Source organism: Spinacia oleracea, chromosome 5 (assembly GCF_020520425.1).
Source record: "Spinacia oleracea cultivar Varoflay chromosome 5, BTI_SOV_V1, whole genome shotgun sequence".
Taxonomy (NCBI): domain Eukaryota; kingdom Viridiplantae; phylum Streptophyta; class Magnoliopsida; order Caryophyllales; family Amaranthaceae; genus Spinacia; species Spinacia oleracea.
In genome coordinates, this window is record NC_079491.1 from 52,305,203 (window position 1) to 52,322,488 (window position 17,286).

At 34.1% G+C, this 17,286-nt stretch overlaps 2 protein-coding genes across 2 annotated transcripts; one reads left to right on the top strand and one right to left on the bottom strand.

Annotated features, from left to right (window-relative positions):
- The first annotated feature begins 3,943 nt into the window (after positions 1 to 3,943).
- Positions 3,944 to 5,777, top strand: LOC110791013 (uncharacterized). Its single transcript, XM_021995773.2, has 2 exons — positions 3,944 to 4,299; positions 4,664 to 5,777. Exons 1-2 carry the CDS (start codon positions 4,221 to 4,223, stop codon positions 5,500 to 5,502), a joined length of 918 nt encoding a protein of 305 aa, XP_021851465.1. The 5' UTR covers positions 3,944 to 4,220; the 3' UTR covers positions 5,503 to 5,777.
- Positions 5,778 to 5,939: 162 nt separating this feature from the next.
- LOC110791021 (protein BREAST CANCER SUSCEPTIBILITY 1 homolog) lies at positions 5,940 to 12,573 on the bottom strand. The gene is made up of 14 exons (XM_021995786.2): positions 12,338 to 12,573; positions 12,106 to 12,159; positions 11,934 to 12,004; positions 11,035 to 11,148; positions 9,809 to 10,287; positions 9,400 to 9,507; positions 8,359 to 9,273; positions 8,181 to 8,278; positions 7,744 to 7,930; positions 7,537 to 7,634; positions 7,313 to 7,436; positions 7,060 to 7,225; positions 6,822 to 6,940; positions 5,940 to 6,497 (listed from the first exon to the last, which is right to left on the bottom strand). The coding sequence occupies exons 1-14, from the start codon at positions 12,391 to 12,393 to the stop codon at positions 6,162 to 6,164; spliced, it is 2,925 nt and encodes a 974-aa protein (XP_021851478.2). The 5' UTR covers positions 12,394 to 12,573; the 3' UTR covers positions 5,940 to 6,161.
- Between the last annotated feature and the right edge of the window lie 4,713 nt (positions 12,574 to 17,286).

Genomic DNA, 17,286 nt, shown 5'->3' on the forward strand with positions numbered 1-17,286 from the left:
TATTTTAATTAAATTGAATTTAGAATTTCTATGATTTAATTCGAATTTCATATTTTTATATTATGTTTAAATAGTAAATTTAATTTTCAGTTTATATAAATGCATTGAAATAACGATTTGAATTAGTTAAAGCGGAAATTTTAAGTCTTTAATGGTTGGAAATCATGGTGGGATGATTAGGGATTTTGAAATTGATTGTTTCAACGTTCTAAGAACGTTAATTGGTCTTAGTGAAGTTTTTAAATGAATTTATATTGCTGAAAGTTTAAAGTACGATGTTTGCAAAAAGTTTTCAACGGATTTCAATCACTAATTCAATAATTATGATGCTAGGAAATCAAAGGTTTAAGTTTTGATATTGGGGAATGTTCTAAATATGTTTAGGATGCATTTAGAATGCTTTATTATGGTTGCCAATGATTAGAAATTGATTGGGATTATTTGTTGGTTGTTAGGTGGAGAATTCTCCGTAGGCGACTTTTGAATTATTAAAGTGGTCTTGCAGTTTGTTTACACAAGGTACGTACATACCTGTGTGCTTGGAATGGGTGCTAATTGTTGAAACCATGTTGAATCTTGTTGTTGAACTTGGTTATGTTGATATTATTGTTGAACTTGGTGATGTTGATATTATGGACGAACTGGGTTATATTGAATGTGCGTGTTTAATACTGTTGGACAACTTATTGAACTTATTTTGCACTATGAGAACGGTAACATGTTAGTATGGATGATTGATACAAACATGTTGGTTGGGAACACTAGATTATTCTATATGATTGGTTTGGATCGATTGGTTGTTGTTCCCTTTCTAACTTTTCACTACTTTATAAGGGCGGAGGACCTTGTTTAGTAAGTTGAAACTTTATGCCCATATACAGGGTTGCTCATGGTTAAAGGAAAGGTTGGTTAAGTTGGAATGAGTCTTGATTGATACTTTTATGATCACCTACTTAATTCCAAGATAAAAACAGTTGTGAACAAATGTGAATTGTCTGTCTTATGTAATGGTTGAGTCATAACGGAATCTCAATTTGTAAATCATGTAAAGTGAAACTGAATAGCAATAGCTTTAGACTGTGCACGTCTGAAGTGACGGACAAACAGGAGTTGGGGTTCATGGTGGTAGCCCATGGCCTTTTCTGGGACCGGATTGATCACCGTGTCCTATTTTTATTTAAACGTTCCTCGATATCGCAGGTCACTGAGGTTACGGAGTCGCGCCCGTACCTCGTCTTCCTTAGTGAAGACTTCTGGATGGTCAACTCGGTCCATTGTCTATTTCAACTAAAATAATATTATGGTTATTAAGCCTAGCTTAGTCTAGTCAAGTATAATCGTCAATTTATTATGTTTTGCCTGTCCTTACTTATATTTATTAGTATCATGTTAGGGTTGTTGGTTTGATAGTATCATGCTAGGATCGTTGTTGTTTTAGTATGTAGTACTCAGCTTTACTGATTACGTGCTTTGTTTGTGTGTGTTGATCATGGCTATGCCTTATTGATCCTGTGATGACCCATCTTTGGTGAGCAGTCTCTAAGGATCAATAAGCGTTGCCCATCTACAGGTTTGAAGATGATGCATCATTGGGATCGGGATTAGAGAGCTTGTAGTTCTATTCGTTTAATTAAGTGATTTAATTTGTTAACTTGGATTTGAAATTTGTCGTACTATTCGTATTTCTTTAATTCAGTTAATTGGTTTGGACCTAATATGTAATAGATTATTTATGAACCTAAAAGTTAGTTTTATGTTTTCCGCTGCAAAATTCTGAATAAGCCGTAACGTTTTCACACGGGCGATAATACTTTGATAATTCTCTATGTTTTATATTAAAAGGTTATTTTAGAAAAGAGAGAATTGTCGGGGTGTTACATTGGCGTTGGGCCAGGTACGGGTATTGCATGTTCCTTCGCGATATCAGTTTGTAGACTTTTCACTAAGGGTCTTCCTCGACAATGGTTTTTGGATTTTAGATCCAGTCTTAGCGTATGACCTCCTTCCGCTATGATTGCGGGGGTATGATAAAGATAGAAATTTGTTAGGATTAATCTGTTAGGATTAATCTGTTGGGAAGTATATTAGAATTCTAGTCATATTAATGTTCATAATTCTATTAGGACTCTTATTATAATCCCTATATATTAAATCGATGGAATACATTCAAATTCAAGGAGTTTCATAATCTAGCAGATATCAAATTTCGATTTATACAAACTTTTCTATAAGGCGGTTTTACACAAAAGACCACTTTGGTATCATATAAGTTAAGCAATGGAACCAATTAGTTAAGCACTTGAACTAATTAGTTAAGCACTGAAACCAATTAGTTAAGCAAAGGAATTAATTAGTTAAGCAATTGAATCAATTAATTAAGTAATGTAACCAATTAGTTAAGAAATTGAATCAATTAGTTAAGCAACCAAAGTGGTCTTTCCGGTAAGGCGGTCTTACACAAAAGTTGTCGTTCTATTTATCAACTAAACCAAAAACGTTTTTTCACAAGAAATACGAAGTAGAATCAGTACATATGTACTTCATTTGTTTTGTAATTTGTTTAATGGTCTGTAAACACGATTTTAATAGCTTCTCTTTATGCAAGTTTCAAACTTAGAGCATCTTTAATAGTTAGCTAATATCATTGTAGCTTGGTATGCCACATCAATTTTTCAAGCAACAATATTTTCTAGCAATAACATGCTCCAATGGTTAGCAAGTAGCTTGATTTTTGTTTAACTTCTTTTTTTAATTTATTTTATTCTATTTTTACGTTTACATTCCTAATAATTAGGAAAAAAAGTTGTTTTTTCCAAGCTAATTAGCTTGGTAGAGCTAATTTGCTTTCTCTAACTAATTTAACAAAATTGCTCCAATGGTTTAGCTACTTGCTTGAAAGTTTTGGAAATTACAAGCAAGTCCCTAAATGCAACCATTGGAGTTGCTCTTATATGCCGAAATAAAAGAGAGGGAGAGACCGAGAGAGAATGAGTGGGCAACAGTGGCGGAGCCACGGACCTCTTTGAGGGGTCCTTGACCCCACTTGAATTTTTTTTTTCTTTTTTTTTATAGTTAAAATTTCAAAAATACATAATTTTATTGAAATTTTCATCAATTTTTAAATAGTGACCCCGCTATCTCGAATTTCTGGATCCGCTACTTACTGGGCAAACACGTAGTAATATGCATCACCAGACAAATTTTTATCAGTTGACGCATGATTAATACAACTTTAATTAAAGCTAGTTTGTACGTAGGTACGGCTAGTTTGTATTATATTTTCTAGAGGAATCCAAGGACAAAAGGACATGTACGGCTAGTTTGTACGTAGGTACGGCTAGTTTGTATGTACGGCTGAGAATTTCAAATTTTGTTTTCCGACTAGTCCTACAAATCTACAATTGTTAACGATGATACGTGCAAGAATTTGCTTCAAATTGTACAGGCTTATGAATTTTTAACTCCTTGGTCGAAACTAAAAACTCATAAGTCTGTATCATGGTACAAGCTTATAATTCATAAGCATGTACCATGATACAAGCTAAAAATGCATAAGTAACTAAAGAAAAATCCAGATAAAAAAAAAACTCTTGTGATCACTCGGCCATTTCGTCGCCTACAACGTGATGGTAGTGGCCGGCAATGGTGGCCGGGGGTGGTGGCCGGCGATGGTGGCCAGCGGTGGTGGTTAGATTTGAGGCGGGTATATGGGTAAATGTTGAATGAGGAGGTAAATAAAAAAGGGTGTACGGGTAAATAAATGAGGCGATTTTGAGTAATATGGAGCGGTAAATAGTAAGGTCCTTCTCTAATTAAGAAAACTTTGAATACTTAGTGTCCCCTTTTTAGATTTCATATTATACCTTTACTATATATATATATATATATTAATATATATTAGCCAACATCCAAGCAAATTCTATTGTTAGGTAAACTTAATATAACTAATAAAATCAATAATGAACCAAAAAAGTAGCAAACTCATACGATGTATTTAACAAGAAATAATCAAATCCAATCCTACTATCACGGAACAATAACAAAACCAACTCAAATACAAACCCACTTACAGAGAAAACCCAGATATGATATTGCAAATGCCAACTTTTTTCATGCATTTTACAAGATATAATTCATTTTTTTTTATGCCTATATAATAATCTCTTATCTTATTAAGATTTAATATTAAGTTTCTCAAAATTATCTTCCAATCTGAAAAAATGAGTGGGGCCCGTGTAAGTTCATCTCCTGATCTTTTGCCCATGTCAACTAGCAGCAATGAAGATTTAAGCTTAGAAGGTGATTTTTTTTCTTTTTTTCATTACCCTTCATTGTTGTTTTCTTTTTTTGATTTTTTTTTTTGACCTTCTGGGTTTTATGTTTTTGTTTTTTTTTTATTTGGGAGAGGAGGGGTGTTGAATTTGGTTTGATTGTGCAAGGTCTCAATCTTATTACCGGGTATAGTAATCAATGATGTTTTATTTATTTGTTGATTTGGACAATTTGGAATGAGCAAAATATAACCTTGGGTATATCTAGATGAACAAGATAGTTTTGATTAGATTAGGCATATAAAGAGGTAAAATATAAAAATGATAATGCATGAACATGGATTTATGATTTATGATTTAATAAATGTAGTTTTGATGAGATGAATTTATAGGTATTTCAACAAATGTGAAGTTGTTATTGAAGTTGATTCAAGATCATCAAGAAGCATCTGTGAAAGGGAGCATGGATGAGAGAAAAGAACAAAGATTTGCTGGAATAATGACAATATTAGAAGATGTTAAGACAAGGATGCAAAAATCTCAATCTTCTGCCAAGAAAGGAAAGGAACTTAGACGTTGCTACACAGACCTAAGAGTGAATCCTCCAAAACCTGGACATAAAAAAGATGAAACATTGATCTTAGATGAAAAGGAAAAACTAAGAAGAGATCTGAATACAAGTTATGCAGCACAAAAGAGACTAGGAATTATGTGTGCAAGTTTAGGGAGGGAAAAAGAGATCATATCAAGGGAACTTACAAGGAAAGTACAAGAACTTAATGAAATGGAGGAACATATTAATGATCTTAGGGCACAAAATGAAAGATTATCAACTAAGATACAAGCTTGTGTAGCTGATCATCATAAAGAGATTCAAATAAGTGGGAATGGCTCAGAAAATAACATCAATTATGCAGCAACTCAACAAAGGAATAAGGAGCTTTCTGAACAACTTGTTAAGTCTTTAGAAGGTTACAAGTTGATGAAGAGGAAACATAAAGAGGTTAAAGAGGAAAGGGATGTAATGCAATTTGCTATTGAAGAATTAGGAGATGAAGTTAAACATAGCATTGACATTGTCTACAACCTCAACCAACATGTTTCTGCTTCTGCTTCTGCTTCTGCTTTGGGTGAAAAACTCGGAAAGGTTGAAGAGAACATCACTTCATTGGACCATGTTTTTCAAAGACTCCATGAGAAAATTACAAGGTTAAAGAAGGAAACAAAGTAAATTGTTTCAGAGTTTTAATGGAAGATTCAGACTTCTATTTGTATACATGTTCAGTTAACCCATTCCAAGAAAATTGTCCCGATCAAGTTTTGTTATTTCTTATTTGTTATTTGTTATTTGTTATTTGTTATTTGTTACTTTAGAAGGAAATGGACTAATATGTATTTTTGAAGGACATGTTTCTGAGGACCAATATGTATCATGTGTACCAAACCAATTTGCAAATACAGTTTTTATGTATATATGACACACCTATTTCATCTCTTTGCTTCAAATCACAAGTTTTCTTAGTAGTTATCTCATTGTATAAGCTTCTGCATTCTCCTAAGTCCTAACTACTACGAGTAATAACTAATAACTAATTTTACAAGGAGTTACAAACATGTCATTATGAAAATCAAGGATAAGAAGATATTGGCATTCACATTCACAAGCAATTTAACCAGATATTAACTCAGATTTTTAGCCATTACTTAAACATATGTGCATATATTAAAAGGAGACTTTACAGGTGTTGCACCGCTTTATAATTTGATGGATAAATTAACAATCCTAATGGTTAGATATTCTGAAAGTTAACTTATTAATGTAAAAAGCTGCGACAAGGACTTCTGCTTTGACCACCAAAAGGCATGTGAAAAATTAAGCAGCAATGCCACTCACAGATCTTGCAGTTTATGTCCAGCAATGCAATTCAGAACCCATGAATTGTTTGCCAGTTTTGCACCACTTGAAATGGCAAGAGCTTCTGCATCAGATCGCCTGCAGTTTAGAATTGTATCCTTCTTACGAAGATCACAGTTAGCAGGAGGCTCAATGCTGTAGACTATGACAGTTGATGAAGCACTTACAACGATTCCATATGTTTCTGCAATGGGCTTCCTGTGTAGAACAGTTCCTCCAGCTGCAGTAATAAGGTCTTGTAGATAACCCTTGTATGCAGGTTCAAAATCTACAGTCAAATAAAAATTGAATCCAACAAAGAGCTTTGCTTCCTGCAATGTTTAGCATTGTCAAGGGACAATTAGGTTCAAGCAAACAGTATGGTTTACATATAATTGCACATTTCACTAGAAACTTATACAATAAGAATTTAAATGGTTACGTGGTAATAAGCTACTAGTACTAAAAAGTGAAGTAGGTTGGTACTAAAACTTCTACATCGGCTGTTGACACTTGGCAGAAACGCAAAGATTTTCGATTTAGTCCACTAAATTAGCTTTCAATATGCTTCAGCGTTGGAAAACTGATGCTCATATTTTCTAAACATTTACATTCAACTGTTGCTTGAAAAAAAATAACTTCTGTTTGAGACTTACCTCGTTTAGATGTCTTAGTCTTCCTAAAAGAGGGCCATTCTGGACACCATGAATGTCACAAGTGATTTCATATGGAGTCCCCTCAACTAGTCTCTTGGCCGCCATGCATGCTTCAACCCCTACAAACTCGAAATATTCAAAAACTTAGTAATGCAAACCCAAGCTATACACAAGATTTCCAATGGTTACAACTCAAACTAACAAGTGACAACTTGGTATAAAAGGAATGAGCACTGACATTTGATGCTTAATATCCATTTTCCTTCCAAGATCCCCATCATAACTTTGAGTGTTCTTTTACATGCTCCATTTTCATTCGTCGATGCAATAACATGAGTAATACTTGGATCCCAGCTTCCCAATAGCACAGCTCCAGATGACTTTGCTAACTCAGAAACAGCTTCCTGCAGACCCCACTTCTTATTGAGTAAAAAATCTAAAAAATAGTGTTGCCATTTTGGCAACATTCTGACAAAAAATAACTATCCTACCTTCTCTACCGTTGAAAGAGCTGAACAACAGAGGACTACTTTCTCAAATGGCCGACCACAATCCCATCTATTTGTACTAGTAGCATGTTTAACTGCAGATTGAGGTCTTTGGCTGGGAAGTTTCCTGTAGAAGAAAATAGTATATTATAGAATTTTCAAAAACATACTGTGACTGAAAATATCTGGTGGGAAACTCAATAGAAATGGCTTACAGATTAACATACCCCTTCGACTTATATTTTCCTCTTCTAATTTGTGATGTAGGCAATTCACAGGGTAACTTTAAAGAGGTGTGAAGAGGACATAATATGACAAAGTGATCCTGTTGGAAAAAGTGGCAGAAGCAGAGTGAAATTTTGGTTAGGATTCTAAGTTTCAAACTGAATTGTGTCGATAAGCTTCTGATTGACGACAAACTAGTAAGCACTTACGGCATCCCAACGACACTCTTTAAGCTTTTTGGCACAAGGGATATGGAAACTTTTGCGACAACTCTTCTCATAACAGCCCAGAGAGGCCCCCTTTACTCCACACAAAGAGCACTTAATCCTACGGCTTCTCATCAATTCTTCTTCAAGGTTGACCGCAGTATTATCTTCAAAATAAACATTAGGGGCCCTACAACAGAGTTAATTGCAATGTTTTATCAACCAAAGTACTAAATTACAAAAACGCGGTTCTATTTTATCCTACAATGAAACACAAAGACAAGTTACTGTTTACGACTTGTTAACATTAGCAAAAATTAGCAGCATGTCAATAGCTTAACTGTAATTTTCCGCAAACTGTCCAAGAATTGTTTAGCAGCCAATTAATAAACAAAATATGCAGACAGACCAGTATTCTTGTGGATCTTTAAGAAACATACCATTCAGTGCAATTTTTGTGTGAGTGGATGACAGAACCTTCAGTGTGATTGGCTAAAACTGGTCTACCTTCAGAGTAGTGAACCATCTCACCAGAAGCCTGTAGAAGTAATTCCACAAGTTAAAATAATATCTTCTAGAGGGAATTGTAAAGTGACTATTTGCAATATAATACAGTACCTCTGTGTCTTCAGATGAATGACAAAAGGCACATTTTATGGAAACTGTATCGCATTTGCGCAAAGCTGGCATTTGTTTTTGGCAATGGACCTTTCTGTTCTTAAGTGAATTTACTGAGTTATCATTGTTAGATTTTCCACAAACACCATTATCTTCAGCTGATCCGGCAACCTTTGAATTTACATTTTCACCTCCATCAGCAACCTTTCCTCTTAAGTTAACATTTTCAGTAATCTTTTGTTCAAGCACGGATGTCAATTGACGAATTTTCTTAGGTTTATGACTGGCGTTGCATTTGTGTGATCCTTTTATGACTCTGCAAGGCTTTTCAAAAGACACTTCATTCAATGAGATAGATTTTTCCTCAATGTTATCAGGCTGTGCCAAGTTCTTCATCTGCTTCTTTCTTTTCAGTGAGTCACCCTCGTATATGTGCTCAATGCTGTCAATTTTCCTCTTTATATTTCCCAATTTCTTGTCTTTTCTTTTACTTCCAGAAGCAGCAGGCAACTTGGCAAGGACGTGACCATCAACTTCATTCATCAAATTCACATCAAGTGATTGACATTGTCTTGTTTTATAAGTACCAGCAGCTTTTGAACTTTTTAAAAGAATTCCAGTATCAAATCCTTGGCATTGCATAAAGTCACTTGGTGCTTTTGGACCACCAAGGGCCTTTTCATTTTCCATGTTGTTCCTTCGGCTGCCTTTGTTTTCTTTTCCACCTCTCTTGTGAGTAGTTTTACTCTTATTTCGGCTACCTTTACTTTTTCTTCTAGGATAAGCATTATTGAGTGGCGCATTGTACAGGTTACTATTATTCTCTTGGGGATTAACATTGGCTAGCTGCTCTATATTCGTTTTTCTGATGGCAGCTGCATCTCTTGAAGCTGTATCACAATCTGTCTCTTCAACCTGCATTTAGCTCAAGTTAATTCCAGAAAAAGCTAAGAAAAATTCAGAACAAAAGATAGGACAATGGAGACTGAATGGACGATTCATCAACATCATAGCTTATGATATGGAAGAATGACCAGCTACCTGCTCCTTAAAGGGACTTGGACAAAGTTCAGGAGAGCGTTCTCTTTGTGTCCATTCAAACATCTCGCTGTCAAATATATCTGTGTTGTACTTGCTGTGTGGCTCCTCCTACCAGAATAGGTGAAATGATAAGCAAACATGACCATAAATTAATTTTTTTTAAATGAAATAACTAAAAAAATTTATAAAAACAAAAACCAAATCCTGACTAGATAATTAGATGAACGTTAAAATCAAATAGTTCACTGTCATTCTAGGTTGAACTGCACCATAGCCTAACAACTTAGAAGGTAGAAGGCAATCACAAAGATCACTGTTTACTTCAGAGCTTTGAGACACACTAAGCTCATAAATGGAACATATGCTAAGTTGAACTTTGTGGAAACATGATACAGACTACGATACTTACTTCCAAAGGATTTTGTGGGGGGACATCATCATCTGAGTCCTTCAGATCACTAAAAGAAGGGGCTTTTACTGGGGTACATGTCAATGTCAACTGCTCTTCATCAGTTTGAATACTTGACCTTTCTACTTCTTCACGTAACCAGAAGAAAGGTGACATGTGTGGCCTTTCTTTATCAGTTGAAAGCTGATATACACTCGGAATTGTAGAACACTTATTTACAAGATTGTTGATTACTACTTTCTTTTGACCAAGTCCGTCTTTTTCCTGTCTTGCTGGACTCTCAGTAATGGGAGACTCAGGCACTTGAACCCTTTTGTTTGTTGCAAATGAAGATTTTCCTCTGTTGCGACCAGAGCGTTTTGATTTCATTTTTGATGCTACAGGAGTTACTTCCCTCCTTTGGCACTTCTTCATCTCAGGAGTTTCTTCACCAGCCTCCCTCATAGCATCCAAGTCATCATTCGACTGAATTTCTGCAGCTGCAAAATGAAAACTACAACTTCATAGCTGTACAATGATATACATTGAAAGAGAATGCTTCTGAAATGACAGACATCACATAACAAGGATAGGTAACACCTATACAAAGAGAAATGTTACATAGTAACGATGAGCTGTGATTACCTTAAATCTTAGTAGTAAAATAATAATCTATTTATCTATATAACTCATTTTGTAAGATTTTTCTTTTGATTCAAAATTTTGAATTTCCTTACCCTTTGTTAACCTGAAATTCAAACAAAACAGCTTATGATAGAACTACAGAATCATACTGATTACTGGCTGCAATTCTTTGACAAGAGAACAAAATCTTGAGTATTTGCATTTTTCTATAAGTCTCTTATAAGGTGCACCCGACTGAAATTGCAACCATGAGTCTCTAAGCATGTGTTCACATAACATGAACGGTAAAGATTATGAGGTTAACTGATAGATCTGCGTGCTAAGTTTTATTAAGAGAGCAAAAAAACTCTATATGATAAGAAAATAACCCAATAATAATGCCCACTGATACAGACTATGAGCAGGTCAATGAGCAAATACTGTGTGTTTTTCATTAAGCCATGCAAGGAACAAACAATTAAAAAATATGATAAGCAAAAGCAAAATAACTTCTTTCTAGTAAATTACAACAATCATCTAAGACTAAAATTGTTGTCCGTGTAGGCAGATTTTCAATACTTCATAGTAAAATCCTTTATGTAGAGAAGAGATGATAAACTTACGAGGCAATTTGGTCGAAGGTCCATTTTGTGAAACAAAGAGGGTAAGCCCTGAAGCAACTTCCATATTCTTGTAGATGCTTACAAGATTATCCATATGAGGAGCGGGGCGAATTTCTGCAGCATAGAAACAAAGGAACTCGTTCAGAAGAAAGTTATTGGAGCTCGTTTATAAGTAAGTCATTGATACACTACACAGAGATTAGCAGTCAAGAATGATCCAACCTTCCTGAAGTACTTTTTCTTAAGACATCCAACTCTTGTTCTAATTTTTAGTGCTAAACTTAATTTTCAGCAGTTAATTGCCTAACAAAATATTCTTAGGCCCATAGAAATATATCCCTCTGCCAATAGAAACAAAGGTCATTTAATTGATAGTTGATACCAAACACTTGGAGAAGAACAACCTCAATTTGGGTTCTTATGACCTGAGACTAAGAAAAGGTTTGATTGTTCGTGTTAATTCGAAAAATCATTAACAACATCAATATAGGGACTTTAGGAGGTCACAGCCTGTCATCATTAGAGTAATTACATTTCTCGGTACTTTTAAACCCAAATGTTTAGATAAATTAATGAAACAGCCTCCAAATCTCATTCTTCAACATTCTTAGTTTGCCTTTCAGCCCATCTTTACATTTTTGTAGCTTCAATTTCCTTCAAAAATACCAAGATGCCATAATACAGACTATGTTCAAGATAGTTTTTGCTACCCTTATAAATACTTCGTATATGAGTATATGTGTAATACTATAATGCATGAACAAATCACAATGAAAACTGACAAATGCTCGAAGAAATCCATGTTAATAAGAACCCGAACACTTGAATAATTTGATCAATGCTATTCTTAAATTAAGTACTTCAATAACATAGAGAAGAAGTGGGTAGAGTAAACGGACCTCGGCGCTGATAAGGCACTTTACAAACTGGGCAATTGGACCCAGATTTCATTGATTTGTGAATGCATGCACTGAAATTAAGAATTGGGAAATTAATCAATTAATTATCAAAGTATAACCCTCAAATAAAAATATGATAAAATGGGAAATAAACATAAGCACAGTCACTTACTTGCAGAAAACATGATTGCAGGTAAGAGAAACAGAAGAATCAAACAAACTCAAGCTGCAAAATGAAATTTTAACGTTACTCCAACTCAAACAAGTGAAAATAATCGAAATAATCCAGAAAAATTCTAAAAAAAATATATAGAAATATCCAGATTTGATTTAAATTTGAGAAATTACAGAATGTATTAAAATAAAATAAAAAATAGAAGGGGGAGAATGAAAGACTATTATACCAAATGGGGCATTTCAGCTCTCGGCCCATTCGTTCAAGATGCGACGAATCTGGCATATTCTTGTTAACGGAATTAGTTTGAGGAAGAAGATGAATTTTGGGTATTTAGGTTTTGAGATTGAAGGTGAAAATTCGGGTGTTGAGAACATAAATTAGCGGAATTCGAAGGGAATGGAAGTGAAAGTGTGAGCGAAAGAGAAAGGGGTAGAAAGGGGATATAATTAAGGAGAGGGGGAGAGAGAAGATTGTGAAAGAAGTTTGGTGGGAAATGTCAAAACTTTTCAAAATTTTAAACCCCCGCCAAACTTTTAGCTTTCCTTGTAAGCAGTGAAAGCTATGTTCCCGTTTGGATAGATCTGATTTGATCTGATTTTTTCTTTTGCTGGTCTGGTCTGGTCTGATTCATGCTGGTCTGGTCTGGTATAGTCTGATTCATGCTGGGTTGGTCTGGTCTGGTCTGAACTTTTCTAATTATTATTATAATAAAATAATAAGTAATAAATAATAAATAATAAATAATTTAATATTTAATAATTAATAACTACTCCCTCCATTCCTAAATGATCTTCCTATTTGGAGTTTGGGGTGGAAAATAAGAAAATGGAATCTTGTAATGATTGGATGTAAGAATAGTGATTGGGTGTAAGAGAAAGTAATAAATAAATGAATGAAAGTAATAACGAAATGAAGGAGAGAGAAGATATTTTGTTTAAAGTAATAAAAAATCATAAAAGTGGGGTTGGGTGGGTGAATGGGGAAATGTGAATGAATTAAATAAGGAATGATGGAGAAATTTATGGTAAAAAGTCATGTCCAAAAGTAGAAACAGGAAGATCATTTAGGAACGACATTTATAGAAACATGAAGATAAAAAAGGAATGGAGGGAGTACTTCATAAAAATTAACTAATACCTAATTTTAATAATCAATAATTAACAATTTTTATTTATTAATTATTAATTAATAATTAATAATCAATAATTAATAATTAATATATATTTATTATTAATTAATAATTATTAATAATTATAATTATTAATTATTAATTATTAATTTATAATTAATTTATAATTATTAATTATTAACTTATAATAATATTAATTAATAATAATAATTTTTAATTATAATTATAATTATTAATTTGAATATTCAATTCCTAGGAAGTTAAAATGCATGGGAATTGCAAATACAAGGGAAATATAACCTCCCATGTATAAGTCTACAACCCATCGTGATGTTCACTGACATTTGGGCCAAGAGATAAGAAAAATCCGTTAAATAAATTACATGAAATTTGATGCCTAGGGTAGTGTGAGGGGTCGGAAAAAGACGGATATAGGGTCTCGTTTGTTCTCTTCCCTCGCGGATGTGTGGCAAATAAATTAGGTAAAATGGGACTAACTGTGGGCGTTAGCCACTTTTTACTAGTCTTTGGAGTTTTCATTCAGTTTTCAATGATAATGAGTAAAATTGACAAAACCCGGTTATTGTGATACGGAATTAAAGCTGAAAGCTCAGACTCATGTATTTGACCACAACAGCCGTAGGTTCCATTTGTGATCCCTGGTGTGGAGATCGCTCAACACACATCCAGCGGAGTAGAGATTGAGGGTTTGGGGGACATTTACTAATACGGGAGTGCCCAGTATTAGCCCATGTAGCGGTCCTTAGTCCTTACTAATTCAACGTAACGAAGACGGGACATGTGTTATACTACATTACTAATCTGGATTGCTTTTAATGCACAAATAATTAAATAAGCAGATGTCAAGATGTGATTTAGATTGATTTAAGGTACCTCGTAATAATCCGGATTGTCAAAAAAATATCTTTTTAGGCGTTATTAATAATCCGATTAAGCTTAACAGATTTATAATGGTGATTAAATCAATTAAACAGAGTATGGCACGTTACAATATAGTTTTTGGCTATATTCGGTTCTCAGAAACTAACCACTTGACTTTACTCGTTTTCCTTTTATGCAACGTACTTTCCTTGACTTGACTAGACTCTTGGGTAGGATCCAAGCTTAGTTTAGGTGCTTAGACAAGCAGAGTTCCGCTTAACAAGAGTAAATACGGCGGAACTACGGAATATACGGAATATACGAAAGTCTTAGGCTTAGGCTTAACTTGTGTATAGTATGAGAATATTATTTGGTTCCCTTAAGCGGTTGATTTGAGGTCTTATTTATAGTAAAAACGTGCCGTGAAATATAGAAATTGTAACACCCTAATAATTCCTTACTTTTTATAAAACATTTTCTAACTTAAAACAAAGGAATTACCAAGATATTACCGCCACCGTGATAATGGCTAAGGCTATTTACCAGAATTACACAGCGGAATTTAACTAACTTTCAAACATAATAAATAGTTAATGGTCGTGTAACAACTTGGAACCATTAAGGCCCAAAAATCAAACATTAAATAGTTTAAAATCTATTAACTAGGGTTTAAATTAATATTGTAGTCATGACTAGAAAATAAATTTAGAGTTTATAAATACGGAAGAGAAAATAATCCTTCAACTCAATCTCATGATAACTTCAATTCTCCCGCAAATTATCTCTACAAACCTGTTTATTAAAATCTACTCCCCAACAACGCAAATGCAATGATGGGTCATCATAGGGTCATTAAGGCAAAGGCCATGACAGAAAGACATGAAGCACGAAGTCAGCGAAAACTGAGTACAAACAAGCTAAAATGAAATCCTAGTCTAACATGCTTCACTCAACAATATAATAGTCCACATGCAAAAGCCATTTAATAACAAGTAATCATGGAGACAAGACTCGACACTTGACACGACACTTGACTCACAGATTAATAAGAATTAGCTTCGAACGGGTAAAAGAAAAGAAAAAGGTGTTGGAAGCCAACCATACACCAAAATAAGAAAATATTCATGAACAAAATCCGACTGTTGAAACTTTGACAATCGGCAGTTTCGTGAAGTATGTCCCTGAAAATATGTACAACAACTCTCTTTCAAAACCCCTGCCTCTCTCTTTTTGTTTCTAAATTTTGTGTATGTTCTCTTGCTTGACTGCTTCTCTAACTCCTCTCTTAGGACATAAGCCTACTATACACTCCTCAAGGCTTCCAAGAAAATCTAACACATAACCCAACATCGTGCCAACATCAATTAAGTGAAAATTGAATCTATATATTATTAAAACTCAATGGTATATCATGTCATCCCGCCCCATTACATGACAAGTGAATGGTCAGTGGCGGAACCATAAATTGCACTTTGGAGGGGGGGCAAATAGGCAAAACCTAATATATTATGTTTGTCTTAGAAATGATTATAAATTTCATTCCCATAATATTCCAAAATTTAATAAAGTAATACTCTTGAGTTTTTCAGAGTTCTACTCGAAAGTGTAGAAATATAAATCAAGAATGTGAATTATTTTTCTTTTAGGAGAAGAGAGAGATAGATATTGACAAATTTACAACTCCGTATATACACTGAATACCACAATATGGCAGGAACTGATTTTGGCACACCACCTTGTTGATTTTAGCACACTTCTATGTGAGTAGAGAATAGTTTTTTGTGTTTTTATAGTGCGTGTGGAAAAATCATTTCCCCGATGTGATTATACGAATCACACGTTGTATTAATACTAGGACTCTAGGAGTTGTAGACCACTCAAAAAGAATAATAGTTCGTAATAATTATTAAAAAAGAATAATAGATGTTGCAAGGAATCGGACGCTGCTATTGGAAAACTCTTGCTGTAATTTGTAAAGAATGCATACCATCTACACTTGTTCAACGAGCCACATACCCATTAGAAGCCTAAGTCCAGCCCGTTTTTAAGCGGGTTAAGCCCTTTATTTTAATAAATGGGTTGGGATCTTAAAGGGTTGATGTTAAAAACGGTTGTTAAAGGGCTTGGGATGAGTTCTTATAGGGTTAAGTTATAATGGTTACTTGCTGGAAAACTGATAGGTTTCAGCTCTCTCTTTCTCTCTCTTACGTGGGCCTTCCCCTTCTAACTGAGATTTCTCCTTCTCTCTCTCTCTTCCTATAAATTCATTTTTCCGGGTTTTTCTTCGTCACAATTCATCATCATCGTCAAACAATTATACTTCCCACATTTGGTTGAATAATTCTTTCTTTTTACAAGAATAATTATTTTATTTACCTACTTCATTTTTCATTTATTTTTGATATTATACAAAGATTTGGGAACTGTGCTCATATCATCTCATTTGCAAAGTCCAATAGGATTGAGTTTATTTTGGGTTTCGGTTGTATCTAAATGAGAGAGAAACAAAGGATAATTTTTTTAATTGTGCAGCTTGGCCCGCCCCAGCCCAGCCCAACTCATTTAATATTCTTACATACCTTGACCCGGGCCAGCCCGACCTTTTAACTTTCGGCCCAGCTTGGCCCGAATTCGGCCTATTGAACCGGTCTAATACCAACTAACCTACCAGAAAATACTGTTACTAAAATGTTAAACTAGTTTTAAACTTGAATTAAGGGGAGACCATGGCCCCCGCCAGCCCCCTTGTTCGCCCATAGACATGGCGTCAAATCATAGCCACAATGACATATAATATTTTCTGACAAAAATATAAAGAAATGATAACATCAATGCTTAAACTCATGACCTCATGTTCATAAGTTAGAACTTTAACCACTAATCCAACAACACAACTTATGATATTTAAGCTATTAAATGGTGTTTATTAATACCTATATTAAATCTTTAATGCCTACCATAATTATATATTTTAATAATTTCTTATGAAACTAAAATATACTTATCTATACTATTATGTACTCCGTATACTGTTATTAATACATGAAGAAATGCTAACATCAATGCTTGAACCCATGACCTCATGTTCATATGCTAGAACTTAATTTAACCACTAATCCAATAACACAACTTATGGTATTGAAGCAATTCAAAACATATAAGTG